The sequence below is a fragment of the Notechis scutatus genome, chromosome 4 (genome assembly GCF_049901735.1).
Source record: "Notechis scutatus isolate UNSWTSFEM ecotype Mainland chromosome 4, rNotScu1.2, whole genome shotgun sequence".
NCBI classification, from domain to species: Eukaryota; Metazoa; Chordata; class Lepidosauria; order Squamata; family Elapidae; genus Notechis; species Notechis scutatus.
In genome coordinates this window covers 137,011,336-137,034,995 of record NC_142012.1, presented here as the reverse complement: position 1 = coordinate 137,034,995, position 23,660 = coordinate 137,011,336, and the positions used below count along the sequence as shown (strand labels likewise).

General features: G+C 33.5%; 1 protein-coding gene across 3 annotated transcripts in view; it reads right to left on the bottom strand.

The window, feature by feature from the left end:
- The window catches only part of NYAP2 (neuronal tyrosine-phosphorylated phosphoinositide-3-kinase adaptor 2), a 138,104-nt gene that overhangs the window by 4,789 nt on the left and 109,655 nt on the right, over positions 1-23,660 (bottom strand). For all 3 annotated transcript variants that reach the window (XM_026668020.2, XM_087965042.1, XM_087965043.1), the window contains one exon: positions 20,984-21,087. In XM_026668020.2, coding sequence (XP_026523805.1) covers positions 20,984-21,087 — 104 coding nt within the window. The remainder of the gene's footprint in view (positions 1-20,983; positions 21,088-23,660) is intronic.

Sequence of the window (23,660 nt, the reverse complement as noted above, 5' to 3'; positions counted from 1 at the left end):
TTAGAGTTGATGCCAACTAAAATAACATAGAAGCCCAGTAAATAAATAAATTAAATGCTTTCTCTGACTTCCAACCATAAGAATGTGCCCAGAATAAGTTTTTAAATTTAGTGGTCCAGATCCCTGCATTATGTCCCAAGCATGACCTTGAGTCAGAAATGATGGAAATAAAAGCTAGAAAATGAATAGTTACAATTAATCATTAGCTAAATTTATCTTATTTTTCTGTGGGACTTGGCTCCATGAACTCTTATGTTTGCCAATCATTTGTTGAAAAGAAGATGTTTAGGTCTTCGTTAGCTAGCCAATACTTCTGATAGATACAGGGGTGGGATGCTACCAGTTCTGCCCAGCTCTATAGAACCGGTAGCTCTGAAGAGCAGCAGACACCGAACTGGTTCTGTGTTTGCTGTTGTTTGGCCCACCCACCTGCCCAGGCTCTTACCTGACCTTTATTTCCTGCTTTTTCAACCTCAGCTGCTTTACACAGCACAGCTAAGGTTGAAAAAGCAGGAAAAAAGTGGCTTAAGGTTTTTTTACATGTGCGCACAGTGCACATGATGGATAGATATAGATGATATAGATATAGATCCCTTGCATTTCCTTATAGCAGTGGATGTTGCACATTGGGTAGCAGTCTACCTACATACTTTTGATGATTCCATGACAACTGGAGACGTGCATAAGTGCTGGCAATATTCTCATGCAATTCAAAGAAGTGCACAAGAGCATTTCTCTGAAGTACCTCTATGTTTTCCCCATTCATACAAAGATCCCACATGTGGAATATCCATTTCTATGCAGGACTGGGCAAGCTGAGACTACTAAGCAACTTCTTCTCCAATATTGCTACACAGAGAAACTTTCAAAGAATTTGAGCTGCTGTATTTTACAAGACCCTTGCTGTTTTATGTTATCTTATGCTGTTAGATCAGGAGAGAATCTACAGTGGGCCATTGTAGGGAGAGACCTCACAGCCTTGTCCAGCTTGGGGGCTAGAGAGTCATCTATCTTATCTATGGCTTGAAGATAAGAACAGGACTAGTTCACATCATAATGTGTTTCTTTTTACCATTCCTAGTAGTTCCTGTTCAGCTTTTTTAGCTGACGGGAGTAAAGATTTGTAGACAGCAAGGAGGCTGATGATGTACAGTATTCAAATCCAGGCAGTATACTACACCAGCTGCTTGTGAGAACTGTAATTAAAGCTGTGGTAAACTGCTTTTAACCCCACTGGAAAATCAACAGTGTCCCGAAGTCCTTTAAATACACTTGTCACAAAGGGTGAATGCATTTGCCTATTTCCCTCATTAGATAAGCATTGCATAATATAAGTTTCTGCTTCTGTGTTGGGATAATCTTTAGCATTTATATCAATGCTTAATAATTCTTTGAATTATCTTCAGAATTTAGAAGACAACAGACATGTGAAATTATGAAGCAAATTTCTACCTTCTTACAATCATAGCATACTTACATTTTTGGTAAATAGCAACAACGTGGATGTCTCCACTGTATTTTTATAAGTTCAACAATTACAGAACAGAATAACAGAGTTGGAAGGGACCCTGGAGATCTTCAGATTCAACTCCCTGCTCAGTCAGGAAACCCTATAATATTTCAGACAAAACTTTCAGTACTGGAGCACCCACAAGTTCTAGAGGCAAGTCATTCCACTGATTAATTGTTCTGTCAATTTTTCCCCTTAGTTCTAGGTTGGTTCTCTCCTTGATTGGTTTCCCTTCATTGCTTGTTGTCCTGTCTTCATGTGCTTTGGAGAATAGTTTGGCTCCCTCTTCTTTGTGACAGTTCACAACAACCCAAAGAACTTGTCATGCCATTTATTAATCAACCCCTTAAAACATCAGTTAATCACTAATGCTGGAAAATTATATTTTGAAGCAAAATGCTAATTAATTGATTACAAAATTAGTCCTTTTATATTAATTCAAGATAGATGCACCTGCATTATAAGAAGCAGTAATTAAATCCTATTAGACCCTCCCTACTAAAAATCATTTTATAAACACCTGTTATCAATAAATCAATTTACGACTGAAATTTTTAAAGACTGAATGGAATAAGGAATGTGTGTAAAATTGAAAACAGTTTTAATATTAAAAATGTAAATAAATACTAGATTATAGTTTATTCAACAAAAGTTAATACTTCAATCTTATTAGATACCATTGTGCTTGTTTAAAAATAAATTATTATATCCTCACGGGGTGGGTGGGGGACGACAAGAAAGTTCAATTGCCTTTTGGAAAAAGCATCTTTGGGACAACCATGTCCTGCATGATGGAGAATCTCCATAAAGATTCAGTTTATAATATACTGTATATGAGATATACACTGATTCTATACATTTCATTTCCAAACTTCCTGAAAAATATTTTTAATTGTAGAATGATGTTCAAGCACTTTCCAATGTAGAATTTTGTATCATGAGTATGCTTCAGCATTCAAGAATTATCAAACTGTTTATTCATCCCTGGAATGAATCTCATTGAACTGATAGGGATTTGGGTTATGTTTCCCATGTTTGAATTCCACAATAGGTGTAGTGAATATGTTTTTCACAATTAGTATTGTTCATGGTTTCCCAAATCCATTCCTCTGTGCTATTCTAAAAACTAAAGAATTAAATAATCTAGAGACCACATCTAGTTTTCTGAAGCAAGTCATCAACATGATTAACCCAGAGGTGGAAAATCTTGTGCTGTTGTTATATTACAAATGAAGGCAAATATATGTGTCTCAGGATAATGATGCAAGATCAAATCTGGATCAGTCACTGGGATCAGAGATTTACTCTTCCAAATTTCCATGGGCTCCAACAAGAGTCTGAAAGATTGGAAGCGTAAATCATTGGTCCCAGGTCCAGATTCGATCTTGATGTTATATTGTATGTATGTATAGGTCTGTGTTGTTATATTGTGTGTGTGCCTTTGGGTGGATAGATGGATGGATGGATGGATAATCCTTTTCTCTCATACCACCTATCTCGCCACCTCTTTTTGTGAAGATTTGGCCTCCTTCCAGCAAGAAAATACATGAGATTGCAATGATTTATTGTCCAGGCACAATCTACCTGGAAAAAATCCTCAAGGATAAATAATATAATTAACATTAAATTAGTGGAAAATATTATCTTTACAAAATAAGTATGTTTTATGTTAGTACAGATAGTTCCTAATAAAGACTGGGAGGATTCAGAGCACTAATGTGCCCACTGTGAAGTGTGATGTTATTGATTATCTGGAGGTCCAATAAGTAGAACACGGAGACTGGCCAAGCTTTTATCTAGAGCCTTTTGGTGGCAAGTGTCCAGTTGGAGGAATGAGATGTTGCAATAAAACTATAGAGACAAAATATATTGTATATTACTATGGAAACATATTAGGAGCTGGAGGGCAACAGCTATTTTTCCAAATAATATTTACTTGGTGAGTTACTGTGAAAAGAGATGTCCTGGGAACTGTGACAAATTCCATCATACTAGATACATTTTTATTTAATTTTGATATAGTCTACCCAAAGTGCTAAACAGTGACAAATGTTCCAAAATTCAAAATTAGTTTGGTAATGATATTTGTTTTATTGTTGTTTTCATTTGGATTTTTTAAACTTGCCTATCAATTTCTGAGTTTTTGGGTTGTCTATACAGCTATGTTTCTTTTTATTTTTTCATCTTGAACCATTACAGAAGAATTACAATGGCCATCTGTGGAGGATATCAGTGATATTCCTGTGATTATGTTTCCTTAATATTCTACTTGTCTCATGTTATGGCATTCTTTATTTTGCCTAGCTCTTAGAAAAAGTAACAGCATGCAATGGGTTAGTCAACCATGGGTAAAAATGTGTGATCCAGTGTCAGCCCAATAAAGCTGAAACTAGCTTCAAGTTAAACAATGATCAGGCAAGAAGTTTTTCATGACTTTATTTAAAATATAAGAATGCCTAGCTGTAACAATATGCAGAACTGATTGAATTGTCTGTCTTTTAAACCAGGAGTCTCCAACATTGGCAACTTTAAGACTTCTGGACTTTAACTCCCAGAATTCCTCAGCCAGCAAAGTTGCCAAGGTTGGAGACCCCTGTTTTAAATGATAATTCCATAAACTATATGCTACTAAAAAAAAAACCTATTTGTGTGTAACCTTTAACCAGGAGAAACAGTGTACCATAAAGCAACTATTCTTGAACCAAGATACCTCAGACAGGCTAACTTACAAAATACATCCAAAATCCTGTGATCATGATTCCCATAAAATTTGGAAAACATTAGAAAACATCTTATGACATAAAATTATCATAAAACATTTTATCACATAATGCAAATGTCATAAAATATGTTATTACATAACACAAAATGTCACCAAACTTTTTCTGTGGTTAGTTCCTGATGTTTCACTCTGCCATACAGTTGAAAAAAAGGCTATTTTCAAGAGAGATACATCTTTGAATATTTACCTATATTTTAAAGAACCTGAAGGTGGTACATTAGCAGCTCTGCCATTGTTGAAGACATTGAGGAATCTGATAAGGAAATACCTCTGAACCAATGACCCAACAGGTCATGGTTTGTCTAGTGTATCATTTTTTTTTTACTTTAAACTTACTTATTTACTTACTTATTCAATTTCTGTAACTACCCCTCTCAATGACTCTGCATGGCTTACAATTCAAAAATAAATTACAGTCAAAATACTAAAAACATTTTAAAACAATTCAAGTATCTAAAATAAATATACATTTAGACACTTGGCTAGTTAGAAATACTAGGAAATGTGAATGATCACATTCAGTGCCTCGAGTTCAGAACACAACCAGGTTTTTAAGGCCTTACAGAAAGCTAACAGGGCCATTCTAATCTCCAAAGGGAGGATGTTCCATAGAGCAGGACCCACTGTGGAAAATCCTGTCTTCTAGTCTTTGCCAGCTCTTTGGCTGGTGGGATCCGCAGCATGCCCATTCTGCTCCAACTGGTTGGACAGGCTGAGAACCTTGGAAGAAGGCAATCTCAGGTGAGCATGATCAGGATCAATGCCTCAAACACCTGGCAACTACTAATAATTTTCCCATATTAACCCAATTCTTGGTAGCAATTTCCTCCTCTTTTTTATCTACCAACTAAAACCCAGGAATGGGGAAGTTAGTAAGTTAGTCTTTCTATGTGATAACTCTATGGCTAAAGGAAAAAAATGATTAAGAACAAAGCCTTGCATGTAAGCTATAAGCAGTATTAATAACATAAGTAGCCAGTCTTTGTCTACACACAAGTATTTGTATAATAGCAGAATAAATGATACATATTAGGGTATATTATGCATTGTGTCAAGTTATAAATTTTTATTTTATTAATGTGTGAATTGCTTTATTATTTTTCTGTTCTGTTATCTTTTGTTTAGTAATGGGATATCATAGAAATAATGTAAAGTCATGAATATATACATTCTCTCAAGAGGGTGCCAAGTGAAATCCTTAGTTTGTTGTTTCTGTACTGATTTTCTCTTGATGACATATTTGCTTTCTTTATCTGGAAATCTCATCAGTACTACTTTGGTCTTGCTGGTCTTAATATTTGTTTTAAATGTAGGTTTTTTTCTTCAGGTCATCTGAGAATATATATGAAACACCATTCTGTAGGGAGCTTAACTGAAATTGTATAAGCCACTCCTGGATTTAAAGGGTTAATGTAGAGGTTAAAAAAAAGAAAAGTAATCATATTTTAAAATTCTCATTTAAAATACATAAAGTTTTATTTTCATTGTTCAACAAGACAAACTGAAAATTATAAATTATCAAAAGTGAGTGCTGCCATCCATACTTGATTATAACTTGCATACTACATATAATGTATATGAAGAATTCAAACATTTCAATGATAGACTATGAAGAGACACATGTACATATACAGATATATAAACAAACTATACATACATACATGGGTGAATAATATACATAATTATGGGCATACAGTATACAGACAAAGTACTATACAGGTGCTGTAAGTGCAATATACTGTATAAGGCTATATAAACATTTGAGGGAATCTGATGAAATCATGATCACCATGGCAACAAGGCTAGATCAGTCTGTGATGTAACAAAGTGATGGTGATAAAAACAGAATCTTTTCACAGTGCGATGTGTAGTGTCTCCCTCTCTCTCACACAGATAAATACAGAAAATCCACTGCATTTCCATATCAAAATGATAAAAATGTGGTATTTCTTAACAAAATGGAAATGTATCTGAGATGAAACAAATGATGTTCTATTTATATCATATTCTCAATTGGCTCTTTATTTTTCTCAACAAGACAAGGGACAGGACACATGATCTCATTTTTTTTAACAAGCTTCAGCTTTATATCAGTTTTTATTCTTGTGTTCTTCAATGTATGAATAATATTCTACAAAATTATTGCCCTGAGTTAAACATAAAGGTACACTAAAAAAGAAACAAAGGCACAACATTTCAAACAGGTGGAAAAAAGGAATTTGTTTGAAAGCAATTCAACAATATGGTGGGAAGTCATTTATTTTTTACCTTGCTAAAAAACAACAACTTCAAAATGTCAGCAACCTAATTTCCAGTCTTTTTGTAAATGACAATACTTTAAACTGTGCAAAAAAAGAAGCCTTAAAGCATAGCTTCATCAAATTAAACATGAGTAATGCACTTTAATCAGCATATTTTGGCTTTTTGGGAAAAATGATTCCACAAATGAAAAATTTCACTTATCCAGGAAGTTAAATCTGATCTCAAATTAATCAATGAAACAATATATCTACATGGTCAACAACAATTCTCTTAATAAGTTGCACTGCAATTCTTTACACATTTATTAAGTTGTATTGATTCAATAGGTCTTATTCTAAGAAGATATTCCTATAATTGCACCTTTAATTGTTATATATTGTTTTAAGATTATATGTGTGTGTATATGCACATTAGCTTGTAAGCAAAGCGTATATTTATATAAACATTTATGAATAGAAAAAAAGTCTAAGAAAGTGTGATTGGAATTATCTTAAGATTGCACTCGTTACGCAACTGTATTTAAGGTTATCTAGAACTGCACTATAAACCATGAAGAAGAAAAAGATTGAAGAAATTGAATAAATGTTGCTGAAAGGCCAAATTAGGGATTAAACATTAACTTGTTTCATACCCTGAAGAGTTGCTACTTATGATAAAAAGTTATCTGTGATTTCTTGCTGCAAATTGTCATAGAATATTCAATTAATTGTAATATAAAAGAAAATGAGTCAAATAATGGATTCCAATGAATAGTTTTTCTAATAAAAAAAACTGATGGATTTCTGTCATTGCCAAAGGCATAACAGGATGATTTTCTAAAAATGCCTTTCATTAAATGGAGGGAATGGGTAAAAATAGTCAATATTGCTGTCCTTTCTAGTCTCCATGTATCCATCTAAAAATATGAAAAATGGCTTATAAGCAACAAAGCTGTGAATAAATAGGCTACATTTACCTTATAGGAACCCTCCTAAAAAGGTTCATGATCATGTATGCCACATCTACATGCAGACAAATTATACGACAAATATTGTTGAAAATGAATTGACGCGAGCTCACTTCTACCACAGGGCATAAGTTCCCTTCCATTCAGTGGCTCAGTCTTAGAATGTGTTGTTGTGTCACTAATTTGTTGGCTGATAAAAACAACTATATAAAATTGATTTAAATCTTTATATATTGTATCTTGCTGAGATTGAATAGTTCGAAGTGCAGGTGTAGAAGATAAGAAACCACTGGATACTGCAAGTAATTTAATAGCTATTTCTATGCATTCTTATTCACACACCCACACACACACACCTTTTCTCTCTGCAGTCTTAGGAATGTGCTGAATTCTTGTTTTCTCGTAATGTTGCACTGTCTACTATACACTTATCTTCCTTCTGTCCTTCAAGAGCCCTCAAAGTTAAGCTAAATATAGCAATTTTCAAAACATTTGCATTCTACTTTCTGTTATTTCCAGCTTCTATCTGACTGGCTGATCATAAATAGTTTCAGAGACTTCTATGGGAATTCTTATAACATTTCCACAATGCCATAGATTGACCTGAATATTTAGAATAACAGAGTTGGAAGGGACCTTGGAGGTCTTCTAGTCCAACCCCCTGCTTAGGCAGGAAACCCTATACCATTTCAGGTAAATGTTATCCAATCTCTTCTTAAAAACTTCCAGTGTTGGAGCATTTACAATTTCTGGAGGCAAGTTGTTCCAATGATTAATTGTTTTAATTTTCAGGAAGATCTGTGGCCTGTCTTTTCTGCCATGAAATTCTTGTTCATGCCAGCTTGAAATTAGTCTCAGTTATCTTAATAATCTATATTTCCAGATTATCAGGTTTTCATATGATGGACAATTGCATATATAATATTAGAATTCAAAGAACTTGCAAACCAAAGATACATGGCAGAAGTGTATATTATTATTTCAACAACCAAAAGTAGCTCAGATTTCTTGTGTATGAAACTCTACTTAATTCTTTTTTAAATCATGTCTATTTAAAGATGGCAACATTCAATCAAGTAGTCCATTTGTCAAAATTTAATGTCTTCAACATATATGGGGGAAATGGGATAGGAAAAACTCTAAGAACAGACCAGCTGTTCATGCTGTCGATCAAAATATTGGTGATGTATTTTTATGAGTTGTAGAAATATGCTTTATTAGACCAGCTAATTGTTAAGAGGGATCTCCTGGAACACCCAACAAATACATCTTTGTCTGCATGGCAGACAGTATTCTCTATGTGCCAATATTAGTCACACAACTCCTAGATGTTACATAAAAGAAGAACCAGTTTATTCTATTTTAAAATGAGAAGGAAAGCAGAGGAAAAGAAATCTGTGTTGACACTTTTATGAGGAAACTTATCTAATTCTGATCAGTTGAATAGAAAACTATAAGGCAGTTAAATTCTTGCTGCTGTGGTTGAAAGCAGATTTAAAAATGCTAGGTTAAAAACTAAATTGTTAGTATACAAGCTGTTGTCTTTAGGGGGAGAAAGTAGATAGTATTAAAAGAAAAAAGACCAATTGCTCCCTCTCGTGGCTATCCAAAATACTGAAATAAAAATCATCTAACATCTTAGAATCTTAGTTAAAATTACATTGAGATTCTGCAAAAAGATTGGGCAGATTATAAATTTTAAGAGTATATAATTATTATATTAAGAGAATTTGAAGGAACTCCATCACAAATTTATGCCTGAACTATGCCTAAAATGATAATCTTGCTTAACGGCTGGGTTTTATACATATTGCCGAGTTCTAAAATAACTTTCTTTTTTGTGATTCATCATGTTATATGGATGCCTTGCATTTTGAAAATGTGTTTTATTGTATGTTGTGAAATGGAAATCTATATTTACAGAGATCAGCAAAAATATAAGAATCCAATCTAAAACAAAGACAATAAGATGTGATAATATGATGGGAATATCAAATACAGATATAACCAAATGCATTAGCTTTTTAAAGGTAGTCCAGAGTACCCACTAACAAGCTTTGTCAAGAAAATGTGCTATGTTGGGGCTTCCGGTTTGTCGGCTTCGCGAGCGGCAGGGATTTGCGAGCTGCGCGATCCTGCCGCGCTAGCCGTTTTGGGGCTCCGACCCAGATGGGTACGGAGCTAGGCTGCCCTGCAGGGGCAGCTGAAGGTAGGGGGATCCGGAGAAGGGGTTGGGGGTGTTGCAGACTCCCTCCCTGGCCGGCAGAACTCCCTTTCCCAGGACGGTGCAGCGGCGGGTCTGTAATGGCCGCCACAAAGAAGCTGGCAGCCGGGTAAGAATGCGCAGGAGGAAGTGGAGAAAGTGATTGAGAGGAGAAAGTTTTCTTGGCTCCTAGGACTCTAAGACATATTTAATAATATTCCTGAAAAGTATGACTTTCTGAATAATACCTGCCAGAAGAGGAAAAAGTGGCTGTTTGAAGGTGCTGAAAGGATAGCTTTCCCTCTTTTCCTACGGAATAAATAACTGGATATTAAGAAACCTATTTCTTTTAGGTGAAAATTGGTTTTAAGCGATGAGTGGGAAGAGAGAGGATTAAAAAGAAAACATTTGTATGCTAAGACTTTGTTGGAGCAGATGCCTTAAGGATTTGAAGACTAGAATATATTGCAATAAGATTTTAAACAGATTTGGACTTTCTTTCTCTTGGATTGATATTACCCCAGAAGGAGAAAGTGAGAACTCTGCCTTGGTTTGGACTGACTGATAACTTTGGGACTGTTTTATTTTTTTTTTTTCTTTTGAATATTCTGGTTGTTGTAAGAAGAAAGAAGGGGAAAAGAAAAGAAAAGATTTATAATGGCTCTTTCTGTTGAGGAACTAAGAAAAGAATATGAACAAGCAAAAAAAAATGGTAAAGATGGTGTGGAAGAAGCTTTCCTTTTCTTAGAAATGGCGCTTATTAATTATCAACAAACATTACAACAGATGAAGACAGCAGAGGAACAAGAAAGAAAGAAAGGAGCCATTTTTAATGAATCTCAGAATTTGATCCAGAAAGAAGGAAGAGAGAAAGAAAAGAAAAGAAGAGAAAAGAAGAAAACTAAAGGACTTAAGGACTTAAGATCTAAAAAACATTTAAGAAAGGGAAAAATGAGGTGCAAAACCAATATGATGATAGTAAACAAAAGGGAAAAGGAATACGACAGAGAAGGGAAGCTGGTAAGGCAGAGGCTAGAAGAAGGGGGTAGAAAGGTTCGTTGGGAGAAGAAAGAAAGGAAAAGGTGGAGAAAAGCTACAATGTTTTGAAATTAAATGAAAAAAGAAATTTTTATGGATAATGGATAAAGTATAATTTTTTTAAAAAAAAAGATTTTGCAAGGTACATAAGATGAGATGGTAGTATTGTAATGATTTAAGAGTTGATAAGAGATTAAAATGTTAAAATGTTTAAAAATGATTGGCTTTAAAACTTAATAATAGGGGAGGTTTAGAATATTGTTTTAATTAAAGAGTTTAATAAGACTATGGTATTGATGTTATTATAAAATTTTTATTATAGTATCTTTTTTTAATATTTGGATTTATTGTCTAATTATGTACTTAATTATGTTGGATGTATTAGTTAGATAGAATGTACCAAGCAAAATCGGATTGGGTATTAGATATTATTTTAAAGATTAATTTGATTAACTTAGGGGGAGATAGAAAGGCATCATACTCTGATTAATGATTTCAGGAGAAACTTATTTTCTTTTTTTTATAAGGAATGAGACAAAGGGATGATAAAAAATGGACAAAAGATATAAATATAATGATTCAAATTAAGATGATTAATTAAGATAGAAGTAAGAAGTGGGAAATATGTGGGGAAGTTAATATAGAAGGCTTAGAATGGTAAATAAAATAAGTAATGATATGTAAGATGAGCATGAATATAATTGAAGTCCATGAAGAGAGAGACACCTGGGTCCAAGTTACTTTCCAAAAGATTTTTTTATGTTTTGTGTGTTGTGTGTATATGTCTTTTTGGGGGGGAGAATTAGTTAAAAATTGTAGAAATATAGAATGAGAATAATGGTAACTAAGTCAGAAAGAAACAGATGAAATAATAATAATGATATTGAATAAGAGTAAAGAGAAGTAAAGAGAAATTGAATAAGAGATTTTGGTATGTTGTATGGAAATGGTTTAAAACAGAATTATAATTTATCTGACTTGTTAAATTGACAATGAAAAAAGGTTTAAACATGTAATGAATAATGATAATTTGTGTGTTTTAAAAATTAATAAAACTTGTTTTAATAAAAAAAAGAAAATGTGCTATGTTGCCATAATGCTTTATTTAATACTGTAAGTCATAGATTATGATATATAATTCTATGTGAATTATTGTTCTATCATCTTAGGTTTTATCAGAGAGACTTATTCTTTTGTAGCATCACTATTTCACATTTTTAACCCATATTGATTCTGTAATACAGATTCTGTAGAACTATGTATAGTACTACAGATAGTGAATCATTGTCTCTTTTCTTTTCTCTTGTCTTGGCTTTCATCTTCTGATCCAACAGATTTCTCTATGAAGTTTTCTGTACAACATTTCAGCAAGATCTGGGCTATATTGATAATGAACTGATTAGGTTTTCTTCATTGCTTATGGCACCAGAAAATTGTACATTCTCACTCCATATTTTTGAATATTTAAAAGAAACCATAAAGTTTTATCATTGTTTCCTGAAGTAATAAACAAGTCTACACTTTCAGAATTGTGGCAATTCATAGACAAGAAAAAAGAAATAATAGCAGAACATGACAGCAGTATATTCCTCTAGGCCTAAGGTTATTGTTGTCTCTACTTCTGCTACTATTACAATTAATGTAAATTTTATTTGCTTTTTTTCATTCCGTGGACATTCAGTTGATGGATCTTTTGTAGCAATTATAGTATAGATCCTCCATAGGTAAGTGTGAATATTTATTTTTGCCATATTTTTATAAGAACTTATCAATATTTTCAAGCCTATAAACAACATGAGAAAAAAACTCTTGACTTTAAATCTCAGCTGGGATAAATCATTTTTTAAAATGTCCTGCCAAATATGTTGGCAAAGAAATGGTTAAACATTATGTTTAAGGAAAAGAGACATTCTAAAGTAGGAATGTCCATCCTTGGCAACTTTAAGATCCATGGCTGGCTGGCTTGGGAATTCTGGGAGTTGAAATCTATAAGTTTTACAGTTGCCAAGTTTGTACACCCCTGTTCTAAAGAAAAAAAGTAATTCTTCATTTTTTAAGCTCATACGCACAGAGATAAGAGGTAGGAAACCAGTATGTTATTTTGAAAACTGCTGTCTCCAGGGTGCAATGTGGCCAATCATATCGCTGCTGGCAAGGAAAACAAGGTGTCCTAGCTTTCTTTTCTTTTGTACGGGTCATCCTTGACTTACAACCACATAACCTTGTCATAAATACGAGTCAGGTAATCCCTGACTCACAATCAAATAACCTTATGATAAATATGAGTCAGTTTCCAGGCATCAGAATATTGATCACATGACCATGGAGATGTTGCAATAGTTGTAAGTGTGAAAAATGGTTATAAGTCACTTTTTTCAGTGCCACTGTAATTTTGAATGATCACTGAATGAAACGGTTTAATTGAGGGCTACCTGTACTGCTGTGCACTCCAGCTGCTGCCTCCTAAGAGAAAGTCTTTCTTCTAGCTACCTATTGCTCCAGCTGCAGGGATTCTCAAGTAACCAGTATTATCTCCAGGCATCACGCTGTGTGTCTCTGCTGGCAAAAGCCAATTCATCTGAGTTGATAGAGTGAAATCTACCTATCCTCTATAGATATGGGGCAGCGGTGCATTTCAAAGAAATTTACTACCAATTTGGTGGGCGTGGCTTGATGAGAGCACTTTGCCCGTGTGCACACACTTTGCATGCACACACCAAACACACACTTTGCGCTGGTGGCGTTTTGACTCACCTCCTGTAATCCTGCACTCTCCCTGTTGCTTTAGCAGCTACTGCGCGGCAATCTGCTGTGCTGCACAAAGCAGCTGCGCTTCAAAAGCAGGACATAAAGATTAGTATGGGAGCCTGGTCAGGCAGGTGGGCCCAACAGCAGAGCATCAGAAAGAACTGGTTGGGTCTCTGCTGCTCATCGGCGCTACCGGCTCGTCCGAACCAGGCTGAACCAGTAGAATACCACCACTTGGGATATGGGTGATTATAAAATGAAATGTAGGATAGTCACACGCTCTCTTTAGCCACTTCTTAATAAGTGAAAAAACTCCATCCATAAGAATTTATTTGAAATGCTCTTCTCCTTGAAGCATTTTTAAAAGAAAGTGTCTTTTATACAATTAAAGGAACAAAACAAATCCAAGCATATTTTTCCGCTCTGAACCAGTTAAAACATCAAAACATAAATTGAAGAGAAGTTAATATATCCATTAATCTAGACAGAAAGCTTTTGAATCTTTATTCTTAAGGGAATGCGTTGAATCATATAAGATCAGCTACATTTTTTTTTCAAATCCAATTTCATTAGGTTTCTTATTTTTCAGATTTTTAGTTCTCCTACTTCAACATCAGTTTGTAATTCTTATGCAAATGTATATGATTTTCTATGCATCTCTCTCTCTCTCTCTCTCTCTCTTCACTGAAGATTTTCATCCTAATAAAATGCCTCTATTGTTCCAATCATTCTTTTCATCTAATTTTAGCATCTCTACAAATTTTTGTATAAGTTTTTGATTGGCAAAATATAACAAATCTTCAGAATAGAATAGAATTTAATTTAATTATAATATAATTTAAAAACTGAAAGATGAAATGAAAGTAAAATTGATTGATGAATTAAAATTTCTCATTTTCTTTCAAGGACCTCACTTTGTATTGTAAATACAAAGATTTAGATTTTTTAAAGGATAATTTAGATTTAGATTTTTTTAAAGGATAATTTTTTTAGACCCAGGTAGTTTTACTTCTCTTGGCGTTGCTTTGATATATCTAATATTTATTAAGAATATGTGATTCTACTTGTGCAGCTATTTGATAGGGATCATTGCATTAGTTCAATTTGAACTGTTGATTGAATCATTCAAACTGGAACTCTTTATTTTATAATTATTTGGATTATAAAGGTGCACATGGGCTTGTGCAAAGTAATCCATATCAGGTCAACTCAATTTAAATAAGTTTGAATATACTGAATATGAATTTAATGTTTATATTTAGAATAAGCATTTTAGCTGAGAATATTAATTCAGTATGGAGATTTAAGCTAATTTGCTTTCAGCTGAAACTCCAAATCAAATATTCAGACACTTCTAACAGTTATGCTGTTCAGTGAAGCACTTGACAGTTTCAGTAGCCATTGACACATATATCAATAGAATTAGAAAACAGCAGGAATGAATTCCTGCTGCTTTTACAAATGAATCCCACCTCCCAAAAGGCACTTACAGAATAATTCTAAAAGTGGTAAGTACCGAGTCAACCTTGGCTAAATTCAAAAAGCTGTGTAGGGTCAGACATGGTTACCATTTAAATGGAGGCCATGAAAAAGTCTTATGGTTATTGACTTGATAAGATTCTAGAAGAAGCATTCCAGAAGACTCTGGCAAATCACTTGCCAAGAAAAACACATGCCTGACTCAATGGAGATTTTAAGTTTTAAGGTCATTTTTACTCAATTTTCCCCCAACCCTGTAATCCTCTAGCTATGTAGATTTAATTCTCAGAATTGTGGCAATGACAATGATGGCTAAGAAATTCTGCAAATATAAAGAGAGTTTAGTTTCAAAAAAGCTACCCTTCTGATAGGGTATAAGACTGATTCTTCTAATGGGCTCATATATCCGTTGGGCATTTGGTTCTCGAAATACTATCAGGCTGGTGAAAGTCTCCAATTACTCAAAGTGATGGAGAATTAAAGGATCTAAAGAAAACATTAAAACATTGTTTTTGCTTCTTAGAAATCCCTTTCCCAATCCTAGTTGCAGTTGGTATTTTCATACCTCTAAATTAGAAGCCATTCAATGCTTTTGTCCAGCACAATATGACAGTTAAAAAGGAACCCTTGCATTCAGAAGCAGAAGAATAGAAGTGCCTCCTTCTTTGAAAGTGGAGGGAGAAATAACATTTTTAAAATAGCTACAATAAAATTTAAATGTGAAAGAAGTGAAAGGCCAGATAATTTATGCTCTTTAGAAAATGTGGTTTACACCTCAGAAATATTGATAGGAAAAGAAGCACTATTCATGGGGATGGGGATTTTTAAATTATGATCAAAGTTTAATTATGTTCAGATACTAACTTCTGGCTCAAGAAATGATTTCTGTAGTATCATGGTGCTCTTATTAGTAGCAATAGCATTGTAAACAGCTGCTTGAAAATTTAGATCCAGTTTTATGAAGCACATTCATTTCTGAATACATTTCTCCCAATATATACATTTTCCTATCCATTTTCCTTAACAAACACATCCTTATGCTGTCCTTTTTCATATGCTGCTTGCAGTTTGCTAAGAATATATTACTGTACACAGATTTTGATCCAAAAACTGCACCATAAAATTAAGAGCAACCAAAGAATAACTATGCCCATTTTTGTATTAATTCCAAAATAAGAACTATAGCACTTTGAAATAAATTTCTCCTTATTTAATACTGCATTTTAATAGTATGTGTTCTTCCAAAATAAATGCAGAAAAAAATCCCATGTCAAGAAAAAATATGCTTGAAAATATCAACATTCATAAATTAGGATTTGATTTTTCCCCATTTTTAGGCAATTCTGTTTGAAGTATGGATTTGTGCTGAAAATAAAATAATTACAAGTTGATTGATAATATATCAAAAGAATCCAGCAATTACTAATTATTATTAGTAGTATTTATTTAACTGAGTTATAACTAACAACAAGAAAAATAAAGAAAAGCCAGCAGACTTCTAATGCAGTAAGATAATTTCTGTCATGATCAGAATAAAATTTTAAAGTATTAAATGACAGGTCAGCAACATTTCTTATAATTTTATATAAGTCTGCTTTATGTCATGGTGATTTAGGAATAATGGGATTTCTACTACAAAATACCTGGAGAAGCCAAGTTGAAGAAAACTAATTTATAAAAATACAATCCTGCATATTTGGCATTGGCCATAAGATGGAGCCATTGGCCCACAACAGTTATTTGAAACATTTAAAAAAATTACATATATTTACCAATAGAAATAGCACTTAGACTTATATACCACTTCACAGTGCTTTACAGCACTCTTCACAGAGTTCAGTATATTGCCCCCAATAATGCTTTCTGACATCTTTGGAAACCTATCAACAATTTTTTTTGTTCATTATAGTATAAAATAGTATAAAACTTTTTCAATTATGGGTTAAATCTAGAACTAGTCAGGTTCTAAGGAGACCTTTTCTAACATATTGAAACATTTCTGCAGAAAAATCTTTATTCAGTTCTGGGGTTGCAAAACTTCTTGAAGTGAGAGGATCTGGTTACAATGGCTCACGGCCTCATGTCCATATTATTGGGTTTTTGCAATGCACGAACATGTGACAGCCTTTGAACAGAAGTTACAGTCAGTTTGTAACACAGTAGTCAACTTTATGACTGGCGCTCATGGCTGTGATAATTTTAAACCTATTTCATGGATCCTGCATTGTTTACCAATACTGTAGGATTTTGGATACAATTTAAGCTAATTAGTTAAATAAATAATTCTTATTTCTATTATATTGTAAGCGTTTGACAAAATAAATAAATAAAGTAGTTCCAACTTAGAATGGTTCTGTATCTCTTGGCACATTTATAAGGCAGACAGAAGCTATAAAACTGCCTTAAATCAACCTTTTGAGGACATCCCTCAGAAAAAAGCTGCTGGTGATGTCCTAAGCTAGTAAAGTGAGGGGGTGATAAGACCAGAAAATTTCTTTTACATAGTGCTGTCATTGTCCCCTGGGTGCTAGAGTGGACCATTTGATGATGATCTTATAGAAATTGGTAAAAGTGTCCCAGAGTGCCTTGAAACATTGACTATTCTATCATTCGTGTTTGGTGCAGCCTAACTGTCACTTATCTATTTCTATTTTTGTAATATGTATATTTTAGGACAGATGTTAAGTTTTTGTTTGGTTGCTGTTATAAGTCACTAGGATTATCTAAAGCAGGGGCCACACCCATCCCAGCTCTATGAAGGGAAAAATACATCACAAAACATCACATGATGGCAACGTGATGCCGTGAGTTTGATACCTATGCTCTAAGGATTTGGGAGATGATGATGTATCAGTGCCCATATAATAAATCCACATTTTAGCATCTAGATTTGACATGAAATTATTGATAATTACAAAACTGGTATAAACAAAAATGCTGAAGATTATATAATTTTTATAAAAGAAAGCTAAAATGGAAGGGAGCTCAAACACTTTTTAATTTCAAGCTTAACTAAAAATCTACAATTGTGAAGTCCAATTAGTAAAGTAGTAAAGCTGCTTTATATGTGAAATGGTATCCCTGAATCCTTAACACTGGGTGGATGTATCAATTCCTAACTGTTTTTAACCCATCTAGAAATTGTGCACCTGAATTATCATTAGAAATTTCAGGTGATGGTTCATTTACGGCTATGACATTCAGACATATAAACTGAGTGTTTTAAGTTAATCGTGGAACTCTATTTTTACTATTCTTAATGGATGTTATAGGCCAACCAACAAAACATAGCAACTGTAATGCTAGGTCTCCTTTTAATTCCTTTCCTCCATTTCCTCCATCAATGAGTTAAAATATGAAAGTGTCTTTACCATTTTAAGTCTCATAATAGATTTTCAAAACAAATGTAAATCAAAAGAGGGATTAAATATTGCCTTCATACTTTGGATTTTAGGGAAGACCTTAATAACACTTAAGTGAAAGGCCTTGTTCCACCAGTTTTTGATTCTATAACATGCTATGACATCATTGAATATGCTATTTCATAAGTTAAGTCTTTCATTTACATAAAAATGTCATTGGATATGATCTCAACAATCATATTAATAAAGATGTCTTCTTTTTCCCCTCCATGTTGTATGCATGGTCTGATGTTTCTTCCCTACAACTTCTGCAGATGCAAAACTTCAGCATATTGCAAATAGCCATTTTTACACTGGAGATATATAATATATAATATAGCTAATATGGCTACATATCCAATAAAATATATAGCAAAACACTAAAGGGATATCCTTACTGCTGTAATTTTATGGCATGACAATTCATTTCAAAAGAAGGAATGGATATGAATGACATACCAATCATGACAGGAGCAACATTTTCCAGTAGTATCAGGTTTGAGACAGTATCACTTTACCAGTCTGCTAAATAGATCCTCCTCCAGTCTATTATTTCTCCACAGATGGTCTAAATTGCCTCTTTCTATCTCTTGAAGGAGTAATTTTGGTGACATTCTGCACAAGGTATAAGTTTGTAAGATAAGAATATCTCATCTGAAGCATAAAACAAAACCTCACTTCAAATAGAAAAAAGCTAATTGGGATAAAAAAGTTGTCACTTAGTTCTTTTCCTGCTATGTTAATTTGAAGGGTTTAATGAAGAGTTTACAAAAGTTTGGAGGACCTGCAAAACATTCAAACCAAACTATTATGTCACTTTCTTCTGCTACCTATAGTCCTTAACTTATGACCACAACTGGAACTGGAACTTCCATCACTAAACAATGAGGTTTTTAAGTGAATCACATTTGATTCTACAATCTTTTTGCTGTGGTCATTAAGTGAAACATGTGGTTGTTAAGTAAAGCTGGCTTCCCCCATTAGAGTTTGCTTATTGGAAGTTCCCTGGGAAAGTCCCTGGCGATTATGTTGTGCTGGGACACTGCAACTACTGTAAATACATGCCAGTTGGCAAGCACATTAATTTGTATCATGTGATTGCAGCAATGTTGTGATGATCATAACTGGGAGGGATCATCAGTCACTTTTTTCAATGCCATTGTAACTACAAAAGATCATTAAACAAATCGTCATAAGTTGACGTGCACTTCATTCAAATTTTCAAAACCTAGGACAGTATTGTATCTATATCAGTTGGAAAACAGACTGAAACCTGAGATACATTTGGGAAGAGAATATTTGCTTTCTGTTACGAGTAGAGAGTCTCAAATGCACTATTTATCTATAACACATGACTATATTTATTGGGAGTAAATTACACTAGAGGGCAATATAACTGTAGAGTCGAAATGTGGACTAACATATAGAAAGAATCATAAACCGCCTAGAAAAAGCAGCTGAACAATTAGATATGGTCTACAAGTCATATGAATCACTGTATAGAGGGTGGGAAAGCCCAAATGCTTCTTGATAAAAATTGAATGAGACAACTTTTCTCTCTCAGCTTGTAAAAATTGCTTAGATAAGCTACAGGAAAAAAAGTTATCCCTAATAGCTTCTATGCAAAGAATTACATTTTCTTTAATATATATATTTTTTCAAACAGTTTGAAGACCATACCAATTTGCATATTGGCACACAGCAAAACCTGCCCAGTACTCAAATATTAAATAATATGTATCCTTCCATTGGAACCCCACTATTGAAGGAAAATGCAAAAAACATGTTTAAAGAACATATCAATCTCCCAAGTATTCATAATCCATGAAAATTCCATTAACATCTAGACAGCTTATTATAAGGTCTTTGCTATTTTATACGGGATACAGGATATTATGGATCAGTCCCAACACGATTATATGTAATTTGGGAATTTCAAAGGAATAAAATTACTTCTGATAAATAGAAAACAAGTCTTTTATTAAGTTGTGTTTTTTTGAGTAATGTATGTGCATGGATTTATGTGTGTAAATACAGTATATATGCATACACACACAATCATGGTATATGTGTATGTATACACACGCACACACACTAATTTTATTTAATTATTCATGCACTTATCTCAAAATGACAGAATACAAAGAGAATCGAGTTCAAACTGTGTATACAAAGTCACTGAGAAGTCTAGTACAAAATGGTATAGACAAGATGCTTGAAAGAAATATACATTATATAAAACACAAATTTATAAAATGCTGCTTTTTAGCAGAAGTTTTCAGAAAAGAAAATTACTATACAGGACCATTTAAAAAAAACACCCAAGATATTCAACTACACAGAGTAAAAAAAAAGGATCCATATTCATATTACAGAATGGAGACATATAAATGTTAAAGAGGAGACCATTGCAAAGAAAGCTTGATGCTAGAAATGATAAGATTTCTTTGCTTATGAAAGGGAGACACACACACACATATATCATAAAAACAGAAATCAACCCAAAACACGCAGAAGAACAATTTACAATAACAGATGGTAGACAAACACAGAAGGGAGAACATTTGGCATGTTGCATCACAGGAAGTCATTCACGATTGGCTAACGATGGTACCTGGCTCGGTTGCAGTTCACTGGCTTGCCTGAGAGGAGGAACAGAGGGAGGAGGAACACCTGATGTGGAAGCAGATCTCCCTAATCTGCAGCTTGATTTCGGTTCTGGAAAGGAAAATGAATGGATTAAAGAAGACTTCTAGACTCTCTTAAATTAAGGGGCCAATCTGGATAAACTGTAGCTCCAGGGCTACATGGAGCTATTCAACTTTTCAATCATGGCCGCTGAAAATGAAGGCAATGTTTCCTGTCATTTGAAGTTCGAAAAGCTGTGAAAACTCTAGTCGAAACTCTAAAAGAATCATCTCATGGGTGTGCTTTTCTCCCAACACCTAATCCTGCCTACCCATGTAATCGAGTGGTATCCCTCAAATATTAAGGATGACTTATTTTAGATGACAAATCACAGCCTTTCAAATATAGGGCAGCACTGTCTGTGTTGGTTTTCTTCATTGTTTTCTTCATTTTGAATTTTTGATGTGTTTCTGCTTATTTTGCTAGAAAAATTGTGTTGCTGAATTTCCACATTTTGCGCTGAATTTTATTGTACACCCAGAAGAGGAGTCAGAGTTTGCAAAAAAAAAGGCTAGTAGGCCATATGTGTCCTATGGAGAATCTACTTCTTTTATATGTAGAAAGTTATAGTAGAAAAAGGCTTCTATTTTTTTCAGGTCAACAGTTACTAAAGGAATCCATAACTTTCAAACTTTGCAAATATATTGCTTTAAAACCTGAGTCTCACATGTTGATCCAGTGCCTCCTTTCCCCATATGTTATATGCTAAAGGTGAACATGATTCACTTTTCCTCAATCAGCTATTGGAGAAATGCTAACATAAGATATTTTTGCCACTTTTTCATCTCTAAAAAAAGATCTTATATTTCACTATTATGCTTTGCATTTTAATCGCTGAATACTTTCAGTAATAGCAGCATCTGGGAGAGCAATGCTCTTCTTGGCTTAGAAGCAAAACAGAATGAGGCCTGGTTATTACACTGATTGAGAAACTATCAGCAAATGCCATGAATATAGTTTAAACATCACCAGAAAAAGACAGAAATCAGATCTGTATGGTTGCCAAGAAAATTGCATGGATGCATGTATGAAATCATCAGGAGTCAAATGTATTTTGAGAAAGACTATATGTTTTAATAGTTTTCTTGATAACTATGTCATACATAATTATGTGTAAAATTGGTAGCTGTGAATGTTTGATGAAAACCAAGGTTGGTTCTTTATCAATGTTGACCTGAAAAAATTAGAAGCCCTTCTCTACCATAATTTCCATTGTCTGTCATCTAGGTCATAGCTGTCTCAAAGGTACTTTTCTAAAAAGGCAACTAGACTGTTTTTTTGAGGAAGAAGACATTCATCCAAGAAGCCGATGAAGCAAAACATATTCTTCCTCACAAAACAGGCCAGTTGCCTTTTGAAAAAAAGAGTTTTTGAGTCATAATTTCCATAATGTTCCTCCATTCTCACAGAATATGAAATGGTCAGCTTAGTATTTAACTCCTAATAATTATATTATAGATATGTATAGCTTTGGTGGCTGTGCATGCTTACTGTTTGATCACCATCTTAGGCCATTATACATTGCTGATCATAAAAAAGAAAAATCCTACAGATTTTTCCATAATTTTGGAAAATTTCTGAATTGTGTGCAATAAAATTCAGCCTGTTCAGCTGGGCATCAACATCATCCTTAAAGATTATTATGTCTATAATAACAAAATCCTTTCATCTCATATCAAAGAAAGAGAGAGATGGTATTTGTTCGTTTTTCCTTTCCAGGATGATATGCCTGTAAAAATGTCAAGTTCTCTTATCTTAGAAGTCACCTGTGAACGCTCCATCCTCTTTTTTTTTTGCTTCCAAAATAATGAAAAAAACTCTTATACATTAGTATAAATTAATGATTTACAAAAAGAGAATAGAACAAATGGAAATGTTTGTCCAGTTTTGGAATGAAATGCTGAAATTTGCATTCCAACAATCTTGCATGTAATTTTTTTTCTTCTGGTTTACTCTCTCATTTTCAGGGTATTTGGACATTTATTTTGTTGGGTTTTTGCAGTCATTATATTATATTACAGTGTAGAGAGAGGTGTGCTTTTTCTGTCTGTCTCTCAAGTCTTCTGCAACTTCTTCTTTTTTTTTTAAACAAGTTTTATTAATTTTTTCAAAAACAAACAAATCATCATTAACCATTAGATACTTAAACCTTTTTCCATTATAAATTTAACAAGTCAGATAAAACCTTAATTCTATTTTAAACCATTTCCATATAAGCATACAAAAACCTCTTATCCAGTTTCTCTTTACCTCTCTTTACTCTTATTCAGTTTCATTATTATTGTTTCATCTATTTCTTTCTGACTTGACCACCATCATTCCCATTCTATACTTCTGCAAGGTTCCACTAATTCTCCCAGAAACATAAACACACAACACATATAACATAAAAGAAAAACAAAAAAAATCTTTTAGGAAAGTAACTTGGCCCCGGATATCTCTCTTTTCATGAACTTCAATTATATTCATGCTCATCTTACATATCATTACTTATTTTATTTACCATTCTAAGTCTTCTATATTAACTTCTCCACACATTTCACTCTTCTTAATTCTATCTTAATTAATCCATCTTAATTTGAATCATTACATTTGTATCTTTT